This window comes from Cornus florida, unplaced genomic scaffold (assembly GCF_030987335.1).
Source record: "Cornus florida cultivar Cherokee Brave unplaced genomic scaffold, ASM3098733v1 CherokeeBrave_3.0.0_Hap2_Chr11, whole genome shotgun sequence".
Classification (NCBI taxonomy): Eukaryota; Viridiplantae; Streptophyta; class Magnoliopsida; order Cornales; family Cornaceae; genus Cornus; species Cornus florida.
Window position 1 is genome coordinate 68,280,616 of NW_026775581.1, and position 17,204 is coordinate 68,297,819.

At 33.8% G+C, this 17,204-nt stretch overlaps 1 protein-coding gene across 1 annotated transcript; it reads left to right on the forward strand.

Annotated features, from left to right (window-relative positions):
- The first annotated feature begins 2,714 nt into the window (after positions 1 to 2,714).
- LOC132286198 (mitochondrial adenine nucleotide transporter ADNT1-like) lies at positions 2,715 to 15,631 on the forward strand. The gene is made up of 8 exons (XM_059788476.1): positions 2,715 to 3,067; positions 6,340 to 6,388; positions 8,601 to 8,764; positions 10,846 to 10,883; positions 11,789 to 11,901; positions 12,020 to 12,133; positions 13,211 to 13,555; positions 15,211 to 15,631. Exons 1-8 carry the CDS (start codon positions 2,904 to 2,906, stop codon positions 15,292 to 15,294), a joined length of 1,071 nt encoding a protein of 356 aa, XP_059644459.1. The 5' UTR covers positions 2,715 to 2,903; the 3' UTR covers positions 15,295 to 15,631.
- The last annotated feature ends 1,573 nt before the right edge of the window (positions 15,632 to 17,204 follow it).

Consider the following 17,204-nt stretch of genomic DNA (forward strand, 5'->3'; position numbering starts at 1 on the left):
ATGTTAAGTAAGTTTGTAAAAGTCATGTGGGTCTTGGAATGAAACATGGTTGATTGTTATTGGCCGATATATATTTACATAAAGGGTATAAAATAAGGCCGGAGCTAAAAATAATTAGTTCGATTTTTTTTATTATTAGTAAAAAAAATTACGTATAATATGACACATCATATTTACACAAATATATATATATATATATATATATACACACACACACAATCATTAGAGCTTAACATTAATTTTAGAGTATTTCTCAATGTCCAACAAGAATCTTCTCTACATCTCCTTTTAATATTTTCTTTTATTTTTATTTAATGACAAAAGTAAAAATAAAAAATTAACTAACCGAACTTACAATGATGTAGTGGAAAATTATAACGGGTGGACGTTTGCATATTTATCCAAAAGCTTAAACTGTGGGGCAGTGCTGAATATCCACCCATTTATACCCATGTCACTTTCCATTCGGATCCGATGTAGTTCCCATCTCCCCTTGTAACATCCTTCCCCACACGAACTCATGCAACAATCTCGTTACGGTCAAACCACTCTGCCTACCAAGGGTGAAAATCTGGACGCCCTTCGAATTCGGGTCGGGCACTTGGTGTGACACTGGATCAAATACTGAGTAGGACTCTGATACCAAACGAGTAAGTGCTTACTTATTTACCCAAAAGTCCAAACTGTTGAATAATGCTGCATATCCACCTATTTATACCTGTGTCACTTTTTATCATAATCGGAACAAGTCTCCCCTTGTAACAAATATCTAAGCTTGATTTTTTAATTATACCATTGACTTAATTAATATTGAATGCATTGGTTTAATTATGGCCACACCGAAATTAACCTAGGAAGTACCATATAATTTGTTTCTCTTTTCTGAAAACTATATCAAATTCTCAAAAATCATTTAAGTAGTAGTGAATTATTTGACTTACGAGTTTTAATGGGTTATATTTAACAAATTTAAGAAAGTAAAGGATTTCACTTCCTTATATTTTACATACCATAATCAATTATTTTTCAAAACGTTTTACTTGAAAATGGAATTTATTAGTATGTATAAGTACAGCAGTGACTATTGCTCCACACTTTCTATAGTTTCCTTTAAATTTAATCTCATATTCCAAACTTATGTATATCAATTCATTTAATGCAAAATTACTCTCTTCCTATTTTTAGTTTTCCAATTTTAATATTACCATATATATACATATACATATATTTTCTTTGTCTCATTTTCCTTATTTATTTTGTTTAGAAAAAGTAAATTTACCCTCCCTTTAAATCCTAAGTGCTTCCTCCTTATTTAATTCAATACATAGAGTCAAACTATTGTTGCATTTATTTTAATTGATTAAAATATAACTTTAGATTCAAATATAACAATTTATATGCAAATAATTACCTTTTATTATTACAGCAATTTTATATAATATTATGAGGTTTCTATTTTTATTTTTATTTTTGTAATTAGCTTTTATTATTACCAGTGGTATTGATAATATTAAATTTGAAAACTACAACTAAGGAGAAGTGGTTTTATATTAAAAAGAAATAAAACATTGTTTTCCTCTTCTAATTTGGCTCTACGGTGTTCACTCAACAATGCAAAACACATAATTGATGGTGGAATAATTTCGAATTGGATTTCGGACCTCTATAATGAGAGGATACAAGTGTAATATTATATATAATATAATATAGGATAAAGTGCAAAACACCCCTTATTAAATCACCTCGTATTAAAAAAAATCATCATACATTTTTCAAATTGAGCAAATAATAATAATTCTTCAATTTGAAAAGTAAAATACCTAAAATGCCCTTAAGACAAAAAAAGTAAAGTAAAATAAAAATATATTTTTAAAAAACATACAAAAATAAATAAGGGCATTTTTAAAAGACCTAAAACTTTTTATTTTTATTTTTATTATTTATTTATAATTTTTATTCATAATTTTTTTATTTAGTTATTAATTATTATTATTATTATTTTTTTATTAATTTAATTTATTTATTTTGACTTATTAAAAAAAAGAAACACCTAAAATTCCTTTAAGGGTATTTTGGAATTTTTATACAAAAAATTGTAAAAATTGATTACCAAATGGGCAATTTGCTACAAAATTTTCAAAACTTTATAAAAGGAAAGGGTGTTTCTTACACATTTTTTAAATTGCAGTAGTTTTTTTTATTGCAGTTTACCCTATAATATAGTATTATTTTATTTTATTTTATAGCACTTGTAACTTATGAAACTTTAAGTGTATAAATAAATTAAAGAATGTAGTTGTCTTACAAGCTCAATAGATAAAAATGAAAATTATATAAATATATAGCAGTGTTCACGCAGCAGTGTTCGTGTTCTAAATTTATTTGTAAATTTTACGCGTTATTAATTTCGTATGTGTTCATATCCATACTCTATACTTCTCAATGAAACACCACGTGTAAAATAAATAAATAAATAAATTGATGAAATTTAAAAATGGTGAAATATTTTCACATATCTTACGAAAATTTTGAATGAAAAAAGAAGCATAATATCATATTATGTGCTATAATTGACAAAGTGATTAAAAAGACAAGATTGCTTACTTTGCTAATACCCTAAAGTGGGATTAAATTGGCGAGTTTGGGCTTAATCGGCCTTTAAGTTTGACCCAACCCAAATAATTGGCTAACCCTAGTGAGAAGTCATTCTCCGTTAGCGTTGAATTCTAAAACGATAATATTGGAATAAGTGCGCGCAAGCAAACCATCATTTCTACTATTTTCCGTTTGCGTTGCTTGCAGTTACCCATTTCTCACGACACAAACCTTATTCCCTAGAGATCGCCGGAAAATCTGACGACGGCGATTTCTTTCTGTTAGGGTTCCGGCGAGTTAGGGTTTGAATGGCTTCGGAAGATGTCGTAGGAAAGACAAGTGATACGGCGGTGTCCACGATCGTCAATCTGGCCGAAGAAGCGAAGATCGCCAGTGAGGGAGTTAAGGCTCCGAGTCACGCCATACTCAGCATATGCAAGTCTCTCGTCGCCGGTGGAGTCGCCGGAGGAGTGTCAGTTTACTCTCTCTCTTTCTCTCTATATGTCTCTGTTTTCATTGGCTGTGATATGGTTGATTATGTATTTGTATTTTGATCGATACTGTGTTAGCTTGATTGAATCACTTGTTTATGTCAATATTAGAGTTATATATATTATATTTTTGTTTTTCTATGAATTTGTCGATTCATTTTCTCTATTTCCACAAAATAGTCGAATCGTTTTATGATTTCATTTGATTGAATCACTGGTATATGTCAATGTTTGTTTAATTAATATTTTTATTCGTTCTTTTTTTTTTTTTTTCTTGGTATGAATTTGTCTGTTCATTTCTTTTTCTTTTTCTTTTTCTTTTTTTATTTTTTTTTATTTCTCATTTTGCTGTAATATGGTTCATTATATAATTTTTTATTCGTTGATTGAATCAGTGTTTTATATCATTTTTCATTATATATATATATATATATATGTTTGTTTTTGTATGATATTGTCAGTTCATTTTATCTTTTTCTATTTTCATTTTGCCTAAATATATTTTTAATAGTTACTGTGTTTGTTTGGTTGAATCACTGGTTTTTATGTCAATTTTTGTTTTTGTTTTTATATTTTTGTTGTTTTTGTATGAATTTATCAGTTCATTTCTCCTTTTTCTGTTCTCATTTCTCTGTGACATTGTTAATTATATATTTTGATAGTTAGTGTGTTCGTTTAATTGAATCACTGGTTCATGTCAACTTTAGTTTTATATTGTTGTTGTTTCTGTATGATTTTTTCAGTTCATTTTTTCTTTTTCTTTTTTCATTTCACCGTGATATGGTTAATTATGTATTTGTATTGGTACTGTGTTCGTTTGATCTGGAATGATGGATTGTGTTATTGCATACACTTATTTAATATATATGTGTGTTTTTGATAATTATATATTATGAATTGAGTGTGATCTCCAGGTATATTACTGTGATGGCTCTCAATTTAAGGGTTATATATAATTTGGTTTTATCATATCAATTTTCACTTGTCATTTGGTTCAATTGTTATTGTTTTCATTGTTGTTTAGCAAGGCTGTTTACTTACCCTTCCTCAACAATCTGTAAGGTTAATTGGTAATTTGATATATTTAGGCCTTTGCTTAATAACCAGTTTCACAGATGGATTTTTTAATTATTTTTTATATTTATTCTTTTATGTTTTTTTATTTTTTATGTTATACTACAAGTATTTGGCAAGCTGTGCAATGCAATGCATGAAAATAAGTTCTATATGGATTAATTTATTTATTACAAATGAAAATACAACTGAAAAGAGTTTATTTTTTCATTAAAAATTTAGGGATATGTTTGTGTTTTTAAAACATAGAGAAACCCGTATCATTATTTTACATGTTCTTTTTGAGTATATATTGGCAGCAGGATTAAAAGAAATTTGATACTTCCTCCATCCCAAAATACTCACATTTTTGGGAGTCACAATTCCCAAAGCAGTTATGTATTTCGGGACTGAGGGAGTATGACTTAAAAGTTAAAACCCTAAATATTTTGGCAACTTTCCAACTTGGTGCTGGCGCAGCATTTTGTTTGTTCATTTGTGCTTGCAGTGTTTTATTTGCGTACTGGGGTGGTATGTTCAGACTCCAAAGTTTGTCCAGTATTGTTGATACTTTCAAGTTAATCACGGTGTCGAACCAAAAACATGTACTTGTGAGACATCTATTTGCCCCTTTGTTGATTCTACAATTCTTTTGTTGTTGTCCTTTTTATTTTTCCCGGTGAGAGGGAGTAGTAGGTGGGGGAGGGGCAGTGGAACTGCTTAAAAGGGGGAAATACACGGGATATGATTATAAATTTTTTATATCATTCAATTCATCAGGGGCATTTTTTTTAGTTCTGTTTTCTCTCTTCTGGCAGGACTAGCAGTTGATATCTAATAGGCTCAGGGGATTAGAATATATTGTCCACAAATTATGGTTCTGAAACACCCTGCAACGTGAGGTGCTTCTTTAGGGCCTAAGAGGAAAAGATTACATGATAATCATGACAGATTTAGAAAATCTCAGGTTTTTGTGAGCCACATGTAAAATATTTCATGGAGAGGTTCTGTCCTTACAATTTTTTTCGTGGGTGTAGGAGTTTAATTTGCATTTTACTGGCCAAAAGAAGTAACACAGGAAGTACTCAACAAAGAGGCATACTTAATTCAATTTAGCAAAGCCTTGTCCCAATTATTTGAGATTGGTTATGTGATACATGCCTTTTCATTATGCTCTGTCTAATACAATAACTTCAATTGAACCATGTGTTACTATATACTCCTACCAATCTCAACCCTTGTTAATTTTGATATTTCCCTTTCTGTACTCAATGTGGATTAATTTGTTATTCCTTATTGTTGCATTATTGGTAAACCTCATTGTTGCATTATTGGTAAACCATTTTAGTTTTCTCGCAGAAATGTACTCATTTATAATTTTATGTTTTTCTTTTTTAATCTTACCATAAATCCAACTCAGCATTTGTAGATTTGTCATGCTTGTCTTATGACCATTTTGTGTCTTAGCTGCTTAACATTTTGTTATAAAGTATGATTAGCCTAACAACTATTTTACAGAATTTAACATTCGATTTTAAAGGTACACATTATTGCACAATATGCCAAATATCATTTATCCATTTAATGCATCCCCATTCAATATAGGAGCCTTATCATCTTCAATGTCTCCCCTCTTTGAATAATTGATCCTCTGTAATTAAACTATCTCTTTTGATTTTTTGATTTGATTTGATTTTATTTTATTTTTTTATTGCCCCTGATCTGCAATGGACCTACTTATAATCATTCATGCATCATCTTATACCCTCCACAATCATTTTTTTTATTGCCCTGGGTTTCTTTTCACTGGATCTAGGTGCCGTTACAGTACGTACCATTTCCCATGTTTAAACTACTTGAAAGTTGATACAATGCCCTCTGATTCAATTTTTTTTTTATTTTTTATTTATTGGTAAGTCCCTTGATTCATTTTTTTTTTAGCTATGGTCATTTAGGTTGACGTGGTAACCAGTCCCTTGATTCATTTTTTTAACTATGGTCATTTAGATTGAAGCGGAAACCAGTCTCTTTTTCCTGGATCTTGACATGAGAATTATTAAACAAAACTGCCTCTGTATTTCAATCTGACTTAAGTTATTTCTACACCCTTTAGTAGATGTGTGCATTTCATAAGGTTGCGTAAAATGTTCTGCTAGCAGTTTGTCTGCACTAAATTGATGTTATGTACCTCACATTGCAGGTCACGTACTGCTGTTGCTCCATTAGAACGGCTAAAAATTTTGCTCCAGGTAGAAATGCTTTCTGTTTTCAGTTAGTTTTTGTCAATATTTCTTTCAGCATCATGCATATTTTGCCCATTGTTGAAATGCTTGTTTTATTAAATGTTTTGCTAACAGCCCACTAGAGAAATCTCATGTTTTGGCCATGCTTTGGATGCTCAAACTGAGGGAAATTTATGAGTCTATAGGAATTTTATTTTCCTTAATGCTGCATCTGGTTGCCAAGATTTGAGGGAAGAAAAACTTATTAAAAAAAAAAAAACTGAGGGAAGGAAAATTTGAAATCTTACTATACGATGTCTAACTTAATCCTTTATAATGTCCTATTTTCTCGTGTTAGTGAAATGGAGCAAGTTCACCATCCAAATGCTGCAAAAAAGAAGCTTGAAGGAGTAGCTATTTTATGCAGATGCAAAATATTATCTCTGTTCCTGCTTGTGAAGCACTTAGTTTAAATATTGGTTACATGGGCGGATGGGCGATGCGCCCATGCTTTTATAATTAACCACGAAATGGTTCACACTTGTAGCAATAGGAAACCAATCTTTGAAATTGTAGCTGCACATATTCAACCATTGTTAATGACAAATTATTTGAAAGTGCCCTTCCTACCTTTCTTACTGGTGTGGAATTTATGTTTATCACCTTAACACGAGACAGCTTGTTGAGGATTGAACCAGTGGCAGACAAAGCAAACAGCCATTTCTTGGGCATCACCATAGTTGTTAAAGGCTTATTCTTTATTCACTCACAGGATCCAGTTGAGCCGAACGAAGAAAGGGCGAAAAGCTAGTTGCCAGGGGAGATTGAACAGATCTGACTTTAGTGGATTCCAAGTAAGTCAAAATAGATAACGAATGGAAGTTGTCTTCTATCCTTGTTCTCAAGTTCTTGCCCATCTTTTCTAATTATAGTGGAAAATGGTCCTGCACCAACACAACTCGGACTTTTTGTTGGTAAAGCCACCAGACAACAATAGTGTTCATTGAGGAAGCCAAGCCATTGTATCTGGGTCTTTTTGTTGGACGGTTCCTGGAGCCTGTGGCGCAAGGTCCAAGGCTAGGCGCGGGCCTAACAAAAGCCAGGCGCGCATTACACAAAACATGTAAACAAAAATATAAGCTGAAGTATACTTATAAAAAAAAAATTAAAAAAAATATAAGCTCAAGTATATATACTCTTAACATTTGTATCAATCATAAACCAAAGATATTTTTTTTGATAAGTTATAAACTGAAGTTTTTGAGCATTAGTTAACAAACATAATCGCTGATAAGAACATTACAAATGTTAATACTCAGCAATCAACATAGAGATGCAAAAGTAATAAGAAGACAACACTCATATGGAGTGTAACTTTGGTAAATGTAGAAATAAAAATGAGGATGTAGGATGTAGTGAAGATTGAGAATCAAGAGGTACAAAAATGGAGGAGTGCATCTAGTATATTGTGTGATGCCAGATTGGCTTATTCCCTTAAGATTGAAAGGGAAGTTCTGTAGAACAGCTATTAGACCAGTCGTACACTTGTTGTAATACTAGGGGAAGACCAAACTAAACATGGGTAGATTAAGGAAGGAAGGATATGATAACATATGGTTTTATTGAGACCATGGCCTTATCTAGAGCAGAATGGAAAAATAGGACTCATGTTGCCATTGCCAAGTAGTTGAGATAAGGCTTTGATCGATGTTATGTTTATTTAGTTGATAACATGTGGTTTCAATGAATACTCTAAAAAAGAATATATGTCAATCAAGATAGTTTATGCTTTTTTATATGGTCAGAAGCTCCAACTGTAGATTAAGGAAGGAAGGATATGATAACATGTGATATTATTGAGACCATGGCCTTATATAGAGCAGAATGGAAAAATAGGACTCGTGTTGCCATTGCCAAATAGTTGAGATAAGGCTTTGACTGATGTTATGTTTATTTATTTATTTAGTTTTGTGTGTGTGCGCGCGTGCACGCAGCTGTAAGCAAGATGCTCTCCCCCTTTTGAGTGCCTTTCAATGAATACTCTGAAAAAAAAAATGTCAATCAAGATAGTTTATGCTTTTTTATATGGTCAGAAGCTCCAACCTGAATTTCAATTTGATATTCATGTATAAATTATCTTGTGAACAATCAGTATGTTTTATCTTTTATTTCTGTTTTATTTTGTTTTTACTGATTCCATGAGAAAACATTATGTATCAGTTGGTCTTGAAAAATGCAGGTTCAAAATCCTCATAGTATAAAATACAATGGAACAGTCCAAGGCTTGAAATATATTTGGAGAACTGAGGGTTTCCGAGGATTATTCAAAGGCAATGGCACCAATTGTGCTCGGATTGTCCCAAACTCAGCAGTGAAGTTCTTTAGCTACGAGGAAGCGTCCAAGTATGTTTCTATGCTTCCTTTTCATTTCTTTTATTTATTATTTTTTGTATAAACTTAAACTGTTTTGTTGACTTCCAATATTTTTATTTTAGCGACTGATAGCTTACTCCGTCGTATATGATATAGAGGATCTTTTTGTAAGTAAATATTTGTATTATTAACAAAAGCACCAGAGGGTACACAACAAGGGGTGTTAAATGAACTGAGCCACCTGTGAGCGGATTGATCTCGAGCTTGGCTCATTTAACAGCCCGTTTGAACCTCACTCAACTGGAGATCTAGTTTGAGCTGTAATGTTCAGTTCAAGTGAAACAGAACAGAGTCTGAGCAAGCATCGGTTCTGGTCGGTTGTGTTGATAGAGGCTGGAAAATTTATTTTTTTATGAAAATTTAAGAGAAATCCCATATTGAATAATTTTAGTAGCCTGCCATGATGCTTTTACATGGGTATAAAACATCCATCATTCCAAGGTATGTAGGTTACTTTATTGCCAATGAAATTGTGGCCTGTATCTGAAAACTAATACTTGTAATGGTGTCCACCAATTATTTTTGCTAGTCATATAGCCTATGGCCCTGCACATTGATGCAATGAAATTTGTATAAAAAGTTATACCATTGCTAGGTTCTGAGTACTTCCTTTTCAAGAGAGAGTATACCTTTATCATGGGATTTTCATCCTACCAATGAAAATTGACAGTCTCTAATAACTTTTTCTCTTTAAAATAAAATAAAAAATTGTACCTGTGTTTAAGTTCTGAGTACTACCTTTGTGTGTGTGTGTGTGTGTGTGTGAGAGAGAGAGAGAGAGAGAGAGGTTCACACTCGCTTACACCTTTAAGAGCAACGATTGTGCACACAATATATATGTCACAAAACCAATCTCCCTCAACACAACTCACAATTCTTATAAGATTCACAAAAGAGTGTAAAGAATCTGGAATCATCTGGACATTGAAAATGACATGTTATCAACATTGGTTTCTTAATTCTATGAATAAACATATCTGCACATCCTCAAAAGTATGCATACTTTGTTCCTTTCAAACACACCAGAACTGTTGAGCCTGAAAACCCTTATGCTGGGACAACCTCCTCCAATAACAAAAAGATCCTCCCCTGATCCACGCATATCCATGATGCATTCCAAACCGAGGAGGACATGCACCACATATCCTTATGCGACATACAATTAAAGGGTGATTTAGTAGTTTTATCAGCCTCTCTTACCACAAGACCGACCAAATTTGGGAATAGTTCCCTCTCTTGAGTCTTGCCTAACTGTTCACAGTTAAGATTGTCCCACGGCAGAAGTTCAAGCAAAAAACTTTATAGCACTTTAACCTCCCTAGGGAACTTTTGCCTATCTTGTTGATATAAAACCTTGCCGAACAAGCTCACATCCAACATACACATTTCCGATGATTCTATATCCATGCATCATCTCTCTCACTGCACAGAGAAGGGAATTGATAGATTATACTAGATCTTGAAGTAGACATTGATAGAATCCAACTCTTAATCCAAGAGAGTTCCGGAAAACCTGGGCTGTCAACCCACTTTGGTCCTTAAGAACCTGATACAATCTGATATCAGCGTCGCTTTGTCTAAGGCAATTCAAAGGGGTCACAGAATATGACTTTCACGAGGCATGTTGGAATATGAGGCAATGAAGGGAGTATACAAATATATGTTCTATTTCAGATTGGAAACACTTGGGAATCTCATAGCAGAACGTCTGATTGTGAAACTAATTTTAATTTTTAATGGAAGATATTACTTTCCAGTTTACTCAACCAAGTGCTTATTGTTGCGTCATATGGTGGATAGATCACACTCAATTTATTGGTTCAAAGATTCTTTTTCATAATTGAGCATTTTTTTTAATTTTTTTTTATTTTTATCAAGCTTCAGACTGAAACTAGTGATGACGTGCATTCCTTCATCAACATGTAATGTGTTTATTTATTCATATTTGAATGGAAAACATTATTTTGCTTTTGCACTTTCCATTCATCTTAGTTCTACATTCAACTGTCAAAATATTTTCTTCCTCTTACTCATTGTTTGACATCAAACAGGCAAATTTTATGGCTTTATAAACGGCAAACTGGAAATGGTATGACTGTCGTTCTTTTCTTTTCTCTTATTTGTATGTTGCTCTTTTAACTTTTATCGGGGCTATGATACTTTTGTTATATCGTATTCATTGTCACACATACTGATTAGATTTACTGTTTATTGGTTTGCAATGATTTCCTATCAAAGTGTGACACACTGGTCTCTACAGGCCTTATATGGTCATCAGCACTCATGGTTATGTTGCACATGCAAGTTGCTAAAAAGTGCACAGCCGTATTACCTTATTGAAGATTAAGTTTTGCCCCTAATTTGATTCAAGCCATTTTCAATTTGTTTCTACAGTTCCGAACAACATTCCTTGTAGTATGTGACTGTATTTGCCCCGTTTTCCAAAATGGCATTTGTCGCAATTTTAAGATCTCTTTAGCTCACGTGGTTCATTTGTTTTCCAAAATTTTTAAGGCGAAAGACTACTTTCTTAAATGGAGCCATTGCGGTAATTTGGAATGTGGTCGTAAAAAGATTGAAGAAGATGGATTTGGGAAAGATTATTTTTCAAATAGTTTAAGTGATTTAAATTATGAATTGCTCATTTGAAATGCCTTGCAGAGTACAATGGGTTGATTCATTGTTCATAGATGTTTTTACTTCTAACTTACACATTTTTGTACAAATGTTGTGAAGATGTTATTTGGTGCCACTAAAACACGTTGTGCTTACTTTAGATTTCACACATTAAACTGAATTGATTTTAACTTTCAAATGAATGCGCACACCACATTCTAATCTTGGAAGATGTAAATATTTCAAGTGAAAGAACACACAAGAACTATACAATCAACCACAGGTTATAAAAATTGTCATGTTGTTGAATATCAGGTTTGAATTTAAACAAAGTAGCATTAGATGGTTGTTATCATCTGCCATTGTTATTTCTTGCAGAGGATGCTGAACTCACTCCTCTTTTACGCCTTGGAGCTGGTGCATGTGCTGGTATTATTGCCATGTCAGCAACTTATCCAATGGACATGGTACGAGGCCGGCTTACTGTCCAGGTACTCTCTAACGTTTCCTTCTGTATACCAAAGTGGTGCAGTTTTGTCCTGAATGGATACCATGCTGAGCTATTTTAGCTATCTTATGGTTTCATCTTTTCTTCTTGTATTTTTGCAGACAGATAAGTCTCCTCGCCACTATAGGGGAATCGCCCATGCTCTTTCCACAGTTCTTCGCGAAGAAGGTCCTCGTGCTTTGTACAAAGGATGGCTCCCTTCTGTTATAGGAGTTGTAAGTAGGAATGCTATTTGGATAACTAACAACGATAACCGTGTATTGATCACACTGATTGCTCAATCCTGTTACATCTACATTTTGATGTTTGCAGACTATGGATTGGGTAGTATCAGTTACTTCTGGTTATGGAGGGCACGCTCTCTTTGATCCGTTAATATTACAAATGTAAATTATATTTTGCTTTGAAAACTTTGTTCTTAAGATGGAATATGCTGACCAACCATTGTAGATGCTTTATAAGAGTTGTCGAATTTCTTACCATTTTGAATAATTGTTTCACACCTACAATTACATCAGGGTTAAGAAATTGTTGATCATACTGTTAATACATGTTTGACATGACTGGCACAAATTTTTTTTTTTTTTTTTTGATAAGTTACATAACTGGCACAATTTGAAAATCTTGTTATATTGTGCTTTCCTCTTAAGTTGGTTTATTTCTTTTATACATGTGAGGCTAGGAGGTTATTCTTTTATTCGATGATTTTAGAAATTTTCTTTTCTAGTCAACCAGTCAACCATTTTACTGTTAATTCCTTTGTCACAATAACTATGCATGTGTGTAGTTGAGCAAATGTGTGCGACTGTTGCACTTGCACCCTTAACTAACATGTACGTACAGGACATATGAGTCAGAAACTGATGAGGTGTGGAACATCTTTACAATGTTGAAAATCCTTGTCAAAAATAAAAAAACTGTGAAATGGCTAGGATGAAGGAAACTCTATATGTTAACGTCTTACACTTTTGCAGTGTGTGTGATGGTTCATTAGAGTGACCCAGTTTTATGTTCAGTTCTCTACTTTTTGGTTAGTGAATGATCTATCCAACTTTGTGTTATGATGGGTGGACAGAGTTAAGTTTTACCATCTGCAGATAGAATGTTGCAAAAGAGGTTCACATTTGTCATTTGGTAAAAATGATAAAATTAATTATTGATAAGAATCGGAAACAAATTATCGATTTCAACTCTCACCTTTTTGTTGTTTATTTTCATACCGTAAGAATGGGAAGATGAAGTTGTATTCTCATTTGTGTGGAGGCCTAAATAATATATTATTGTGTTTGTAGATACCATACGTGGGTCTCAACTTTGCCGTCTATGAATCTTTAAAAGACTGGTTGATCAAATCTAGACCATTTGGACTAGTTGAAGACGCTGAGTTGAGTGTCACGACAAAGCTTGCATGTGGGGCCGCTGCTGGAACAGTTGGCCAGACAGTTGCTTACCCTCTTGATGTCATCCGTCGAAGAATGCAGATGGTGGGCTGGAAAGGTGCTGCTTCAGTTGTCACTGGTGATGGGAAGAGCAAGGTGCCACTTGAATATACTGGTATGGTTGATGCATTCAGGAAAACCGTTCGGTATGAAGGATTTGGAGCTTTGTACAAGGGTTTGGTCCCCAATTCAGTTAAGGTTAGTATTATTTCTTACTCTCAAGATTGTCAGCTTTTGATATAGAATGCACACATTGTTTTACTTTGTTTGAAGGAATGTTGCATTCTATATTTCCATACATTTGTATTTGGCAATATTTATCTACTGTTGAGCTTTTTCATTTTTAATATCTGGTAAATAATTAGTGTTTCATTTATGATGGAGATTATAAGGTTGCATTACATTTATACTGCAATATACATAAACTAATTTTTAGTTGCTCCCTGGTCCGGAGGGAGCAACATGCACAAAATATATCCTGTCCATTTGAATGTCATTGTATGTGTGATGTGGACCGAAGTTGATTCAGGGGTGCCTTGCGACCCGACCTGTTGAATGAGCTTTGTGTGGGTCTACGCCTAGCAAAATTTGACCCGTTTTTGCTTGCGGGTTGTGGACCCTATTTAGTACTCTCTTGTAGTCCGATATACAAGGGCGTTTAGGGTTTGGAGTGGGACATTGAGAGAGACTGAAAATCACAGAAAAGAGAGTGAGAGTGAGAGCTAGGGTTTGGGGGCTGAAACTTGTAATCTCCTGTTTTTCGCATAGTGAAAGCTTTGGTGTAGGCTTTGCTGGACCATGCTAAAATCTTTGTGTTCTTTGTGTGTGGTATGTTTACTTTTTGTCGTGTTTTGTGATTGTTGCTAGAGTTCGCTTTTGTCATAACAGTATGGCTATTAGCCTATTATGTAAACTTGCTTTACGCAATTTGGTTTTAGAAATAGGTAAAAAGCCGACCAGTCAATTATGTTAGTTTCTGGTCAGTCTCATTTTTGTAGACACGTGCTGTACAGAGAGGTTCCAGTTCCTTTTTCAGACCACCGTCTTTTTCTCTGAGAGAATATACATAAAAAATTTACCAATTCTTCACGGAAGGGGAAAAAAAAAAAAAAAAATTAAGAAACAATTGAAATCCATGGCTGGCTAGTATGGGGCTCTTTTTTTCTGTGTCTCTTGCGCATCAAAAGCCTTAGCCTGGATTGTTTCGTTGAGAAGAATCAATCTCGTTTGGGGGTTACCAGTTAACCAGATTTGCTAATCAATCCATTGTTTGTGCAAACATTATCCCCTAAAAGATTTTTTGATTGAGAGTTTTTTATTCTGAGAAAACCAGTTACCCAGACTTCTAGGGTTTTGGGTCTTGATTTTCATCTTCATCAATATAAGACTGATAAAGATAAAGATACATAGGATAGCATGATGTTATCTCTCACTGAAGTTGGATTTATTAATTATGATGAATGCTTTGATGAGTGGTTGAAGAGATTTTTAGGAACACCAGAATCTTAATTTGCATTTTTGAGAGAATGATGTAATTAGATTTGTGGTGAAGGCTATCATTCCATTCAATTTTCAAATTTTGATCGGATGTTGCGGGTTACATAATAGATTGTATGGATTAAGAAGATGAAAGTGAGTCGGTGTGTTTTTTGGCATTTATTGTTACTTTCTACCCCTCCTGAATACCAGGAGGTATGTATAGAGCATCTTTACATAATAGCCACATGAATACATTTGACAGACCATATCTATTTTGTGCATGTTACTTCCTCTGCACCAGGGAGCAACTGAATATTACCGCGCGCGCGTGTAGTACAAAACTATATTAATGCAAGAATTGCCATTTGTTTCAGGTGGTGCCATCCATTGCAATCGCATTTGTGACGTACGAGGTGGTGAAGGACATTCTTGGAGTTGAGATGAGGATATCCGACTGAAAGGAGAAGGAAGTTCAGGTTATTTGTTGGACTTCGTGCTGATTTTGGAATGGAGAAAGGTAAAATGGCACGGAAGTATTTTTTTTGTCAGATTACGAGGAGGCTTAGAAACTCAGTTCTAGTCCATGTTGATATTTTCCGACCAATCTGTACCTTTTATCTTTCTCCATCCGCTTAGCTTTTAGCTTTCTCATTCATATACACTACCAATAATGATGTGTCAAGAAACATACTCTTGGATGCATTTTAGTTGCTTTCTAGAAATTTCAACTTTTCCTTTGTTCAAGTATCGCGTGACCGGTTTGGTGTTCTATATGCATTTCCAGTTTTTATTTCAGTTTTGAATTATTCTTTATGATAGTCTTTTCACATGTGTGGATCAAGTGCCCTGGTTTCTTCCAGTTGATTGCATGTGATATATGTATGGTCTAGCCGCCTTCAATTGTTTGAAAGCTTGACTTCACGGGCATTTCTAGTATCATATTATATATATATATGTGCGCGCGGGGGGGGCTTTTGTGTGTGTATAAATGTATGTGTGTTGATTAGAATGTAATGGCCCACTCTTGAGGCACTGGGCCGTTCAGTTTGGCTTTTTGAAACTTCTAGCCCACAGGTTGGACATTTATAAATTAATTCTAAGAAACCCTGATCTACTAATATTCACCAAATTCACACTACAACGAATTATTCTTTAGGTGCATCTGCCGAGCAAAGCTTCTTGGTGGGAATTTATTTTTGTTTGTGGTTTTTGGGTCCCTAACAGCTCAAACAAACGTGTACACACTATTCATGATGTTGTCTATTAGGGCTTAATCACTCAACCCCCTAAATAGTTAGAAAATGAAACTATAATGTCAACACATTTATCACCAATTTAATGCAAATGCCCGCGTGGACCTACCTCTGCTGAGCTTACTCGCTTGTCCATCAAACCCTAGCAGAAAAGTAATACATATGAAACGAAGTGATCAAACCTACCAGAAATGTTATATTCTATATTTATGGTGGTGTAACACTATGTCTTTTTCCAAATATTCTTCTTCCATCTGTCGTTATATTATGACTGGCTTGGTGATATGCTTTTCAACGTTACCAAAAAGAAATAAATGATTTCACACTAACACAAATATTTATTTGATTCAACAAATCCGAATTGTTCATGAATGTATGTGTGTGTGTGTATATATATATATATATAGCCTTCTTTTTACTCTTGGCAACAGATTTATATTACTCTTGAGGGATCTTAGGAGGCTAGGATCTACTACTTGTGCCTAGCTATCTTACAAATAAGGGGAGGGAAAGAAAAAGAACACGTTTCTCTCATATTAATCATATATAGTGTAATATTGTTTGGCTACAAGCTTTCTCTCAAAAGTCAAAAGTAGCCTCGTAATTTCTCACCTTGTGCGTTCGTGCTAGGATCGTTAGATCTTTATTCTCGGTCTTACATATTTGTTTGCAGCCACTGGTGATCGTGTGTGTGGCTGGCTTATCTCACAGGTGATTGTGGAGGGTACGAAATGATCTTCTCAATGATTCATAATTTATTCCTAACTAAAGGACTCCGTTAAAATTGAAGTAATTTTAGATATTGAAATCATAAAAAATAAGCTAGCAAAGCCAAGGAACATTTTAAGAAAGACGTAACATTTTCTTGGTTACTTTGAGCAATACAGATCAATCACAAGTCCTTAATTGGTACATTAGATAGGACCCTAGTTACATGCTAGAGGGTTCAAGAGTTGAACCATTGACTAAAGAACAAACTTTAAAGTAAACCTAGGTGAAGAACTCACTATGAAAGCATTTAAGAACAAGTAAACTAAACTCTAGGTTATAAGCAACACTACGAAAACATGCAAGTGGAAGGAAATGCAAGCCTATATTCCATTGGAATGTAAAGT

What these genes read in the sequence shown, in the direction of transcription:
- LOC132286198 (XM_059788476.1), top strand. Translation starts at nt 2,904, where the DNA reads ATGGCTTCGGAAGATGTCGTAGGAAAGACAAGTGATACGGCGGTGTCC. An exon ending in TAAACGGCAAACTGGAAATG is followed by an intron (nt 10,884 to 11,788) that starts GTATGACTGTCG and finishes TATTTCTTGCAG; the next exon opens with AGGATGCTGAACTCACTCCT. An exon ending in TCCCTTCTGTTATAGGAGTT is followed by an intron (nt 12,134 to 13,210) that starts GTAAGTAGGAAT and finishes TTGTGTTTGTAG; the next exon opens with ATACCATACGTGGGTCTCAA.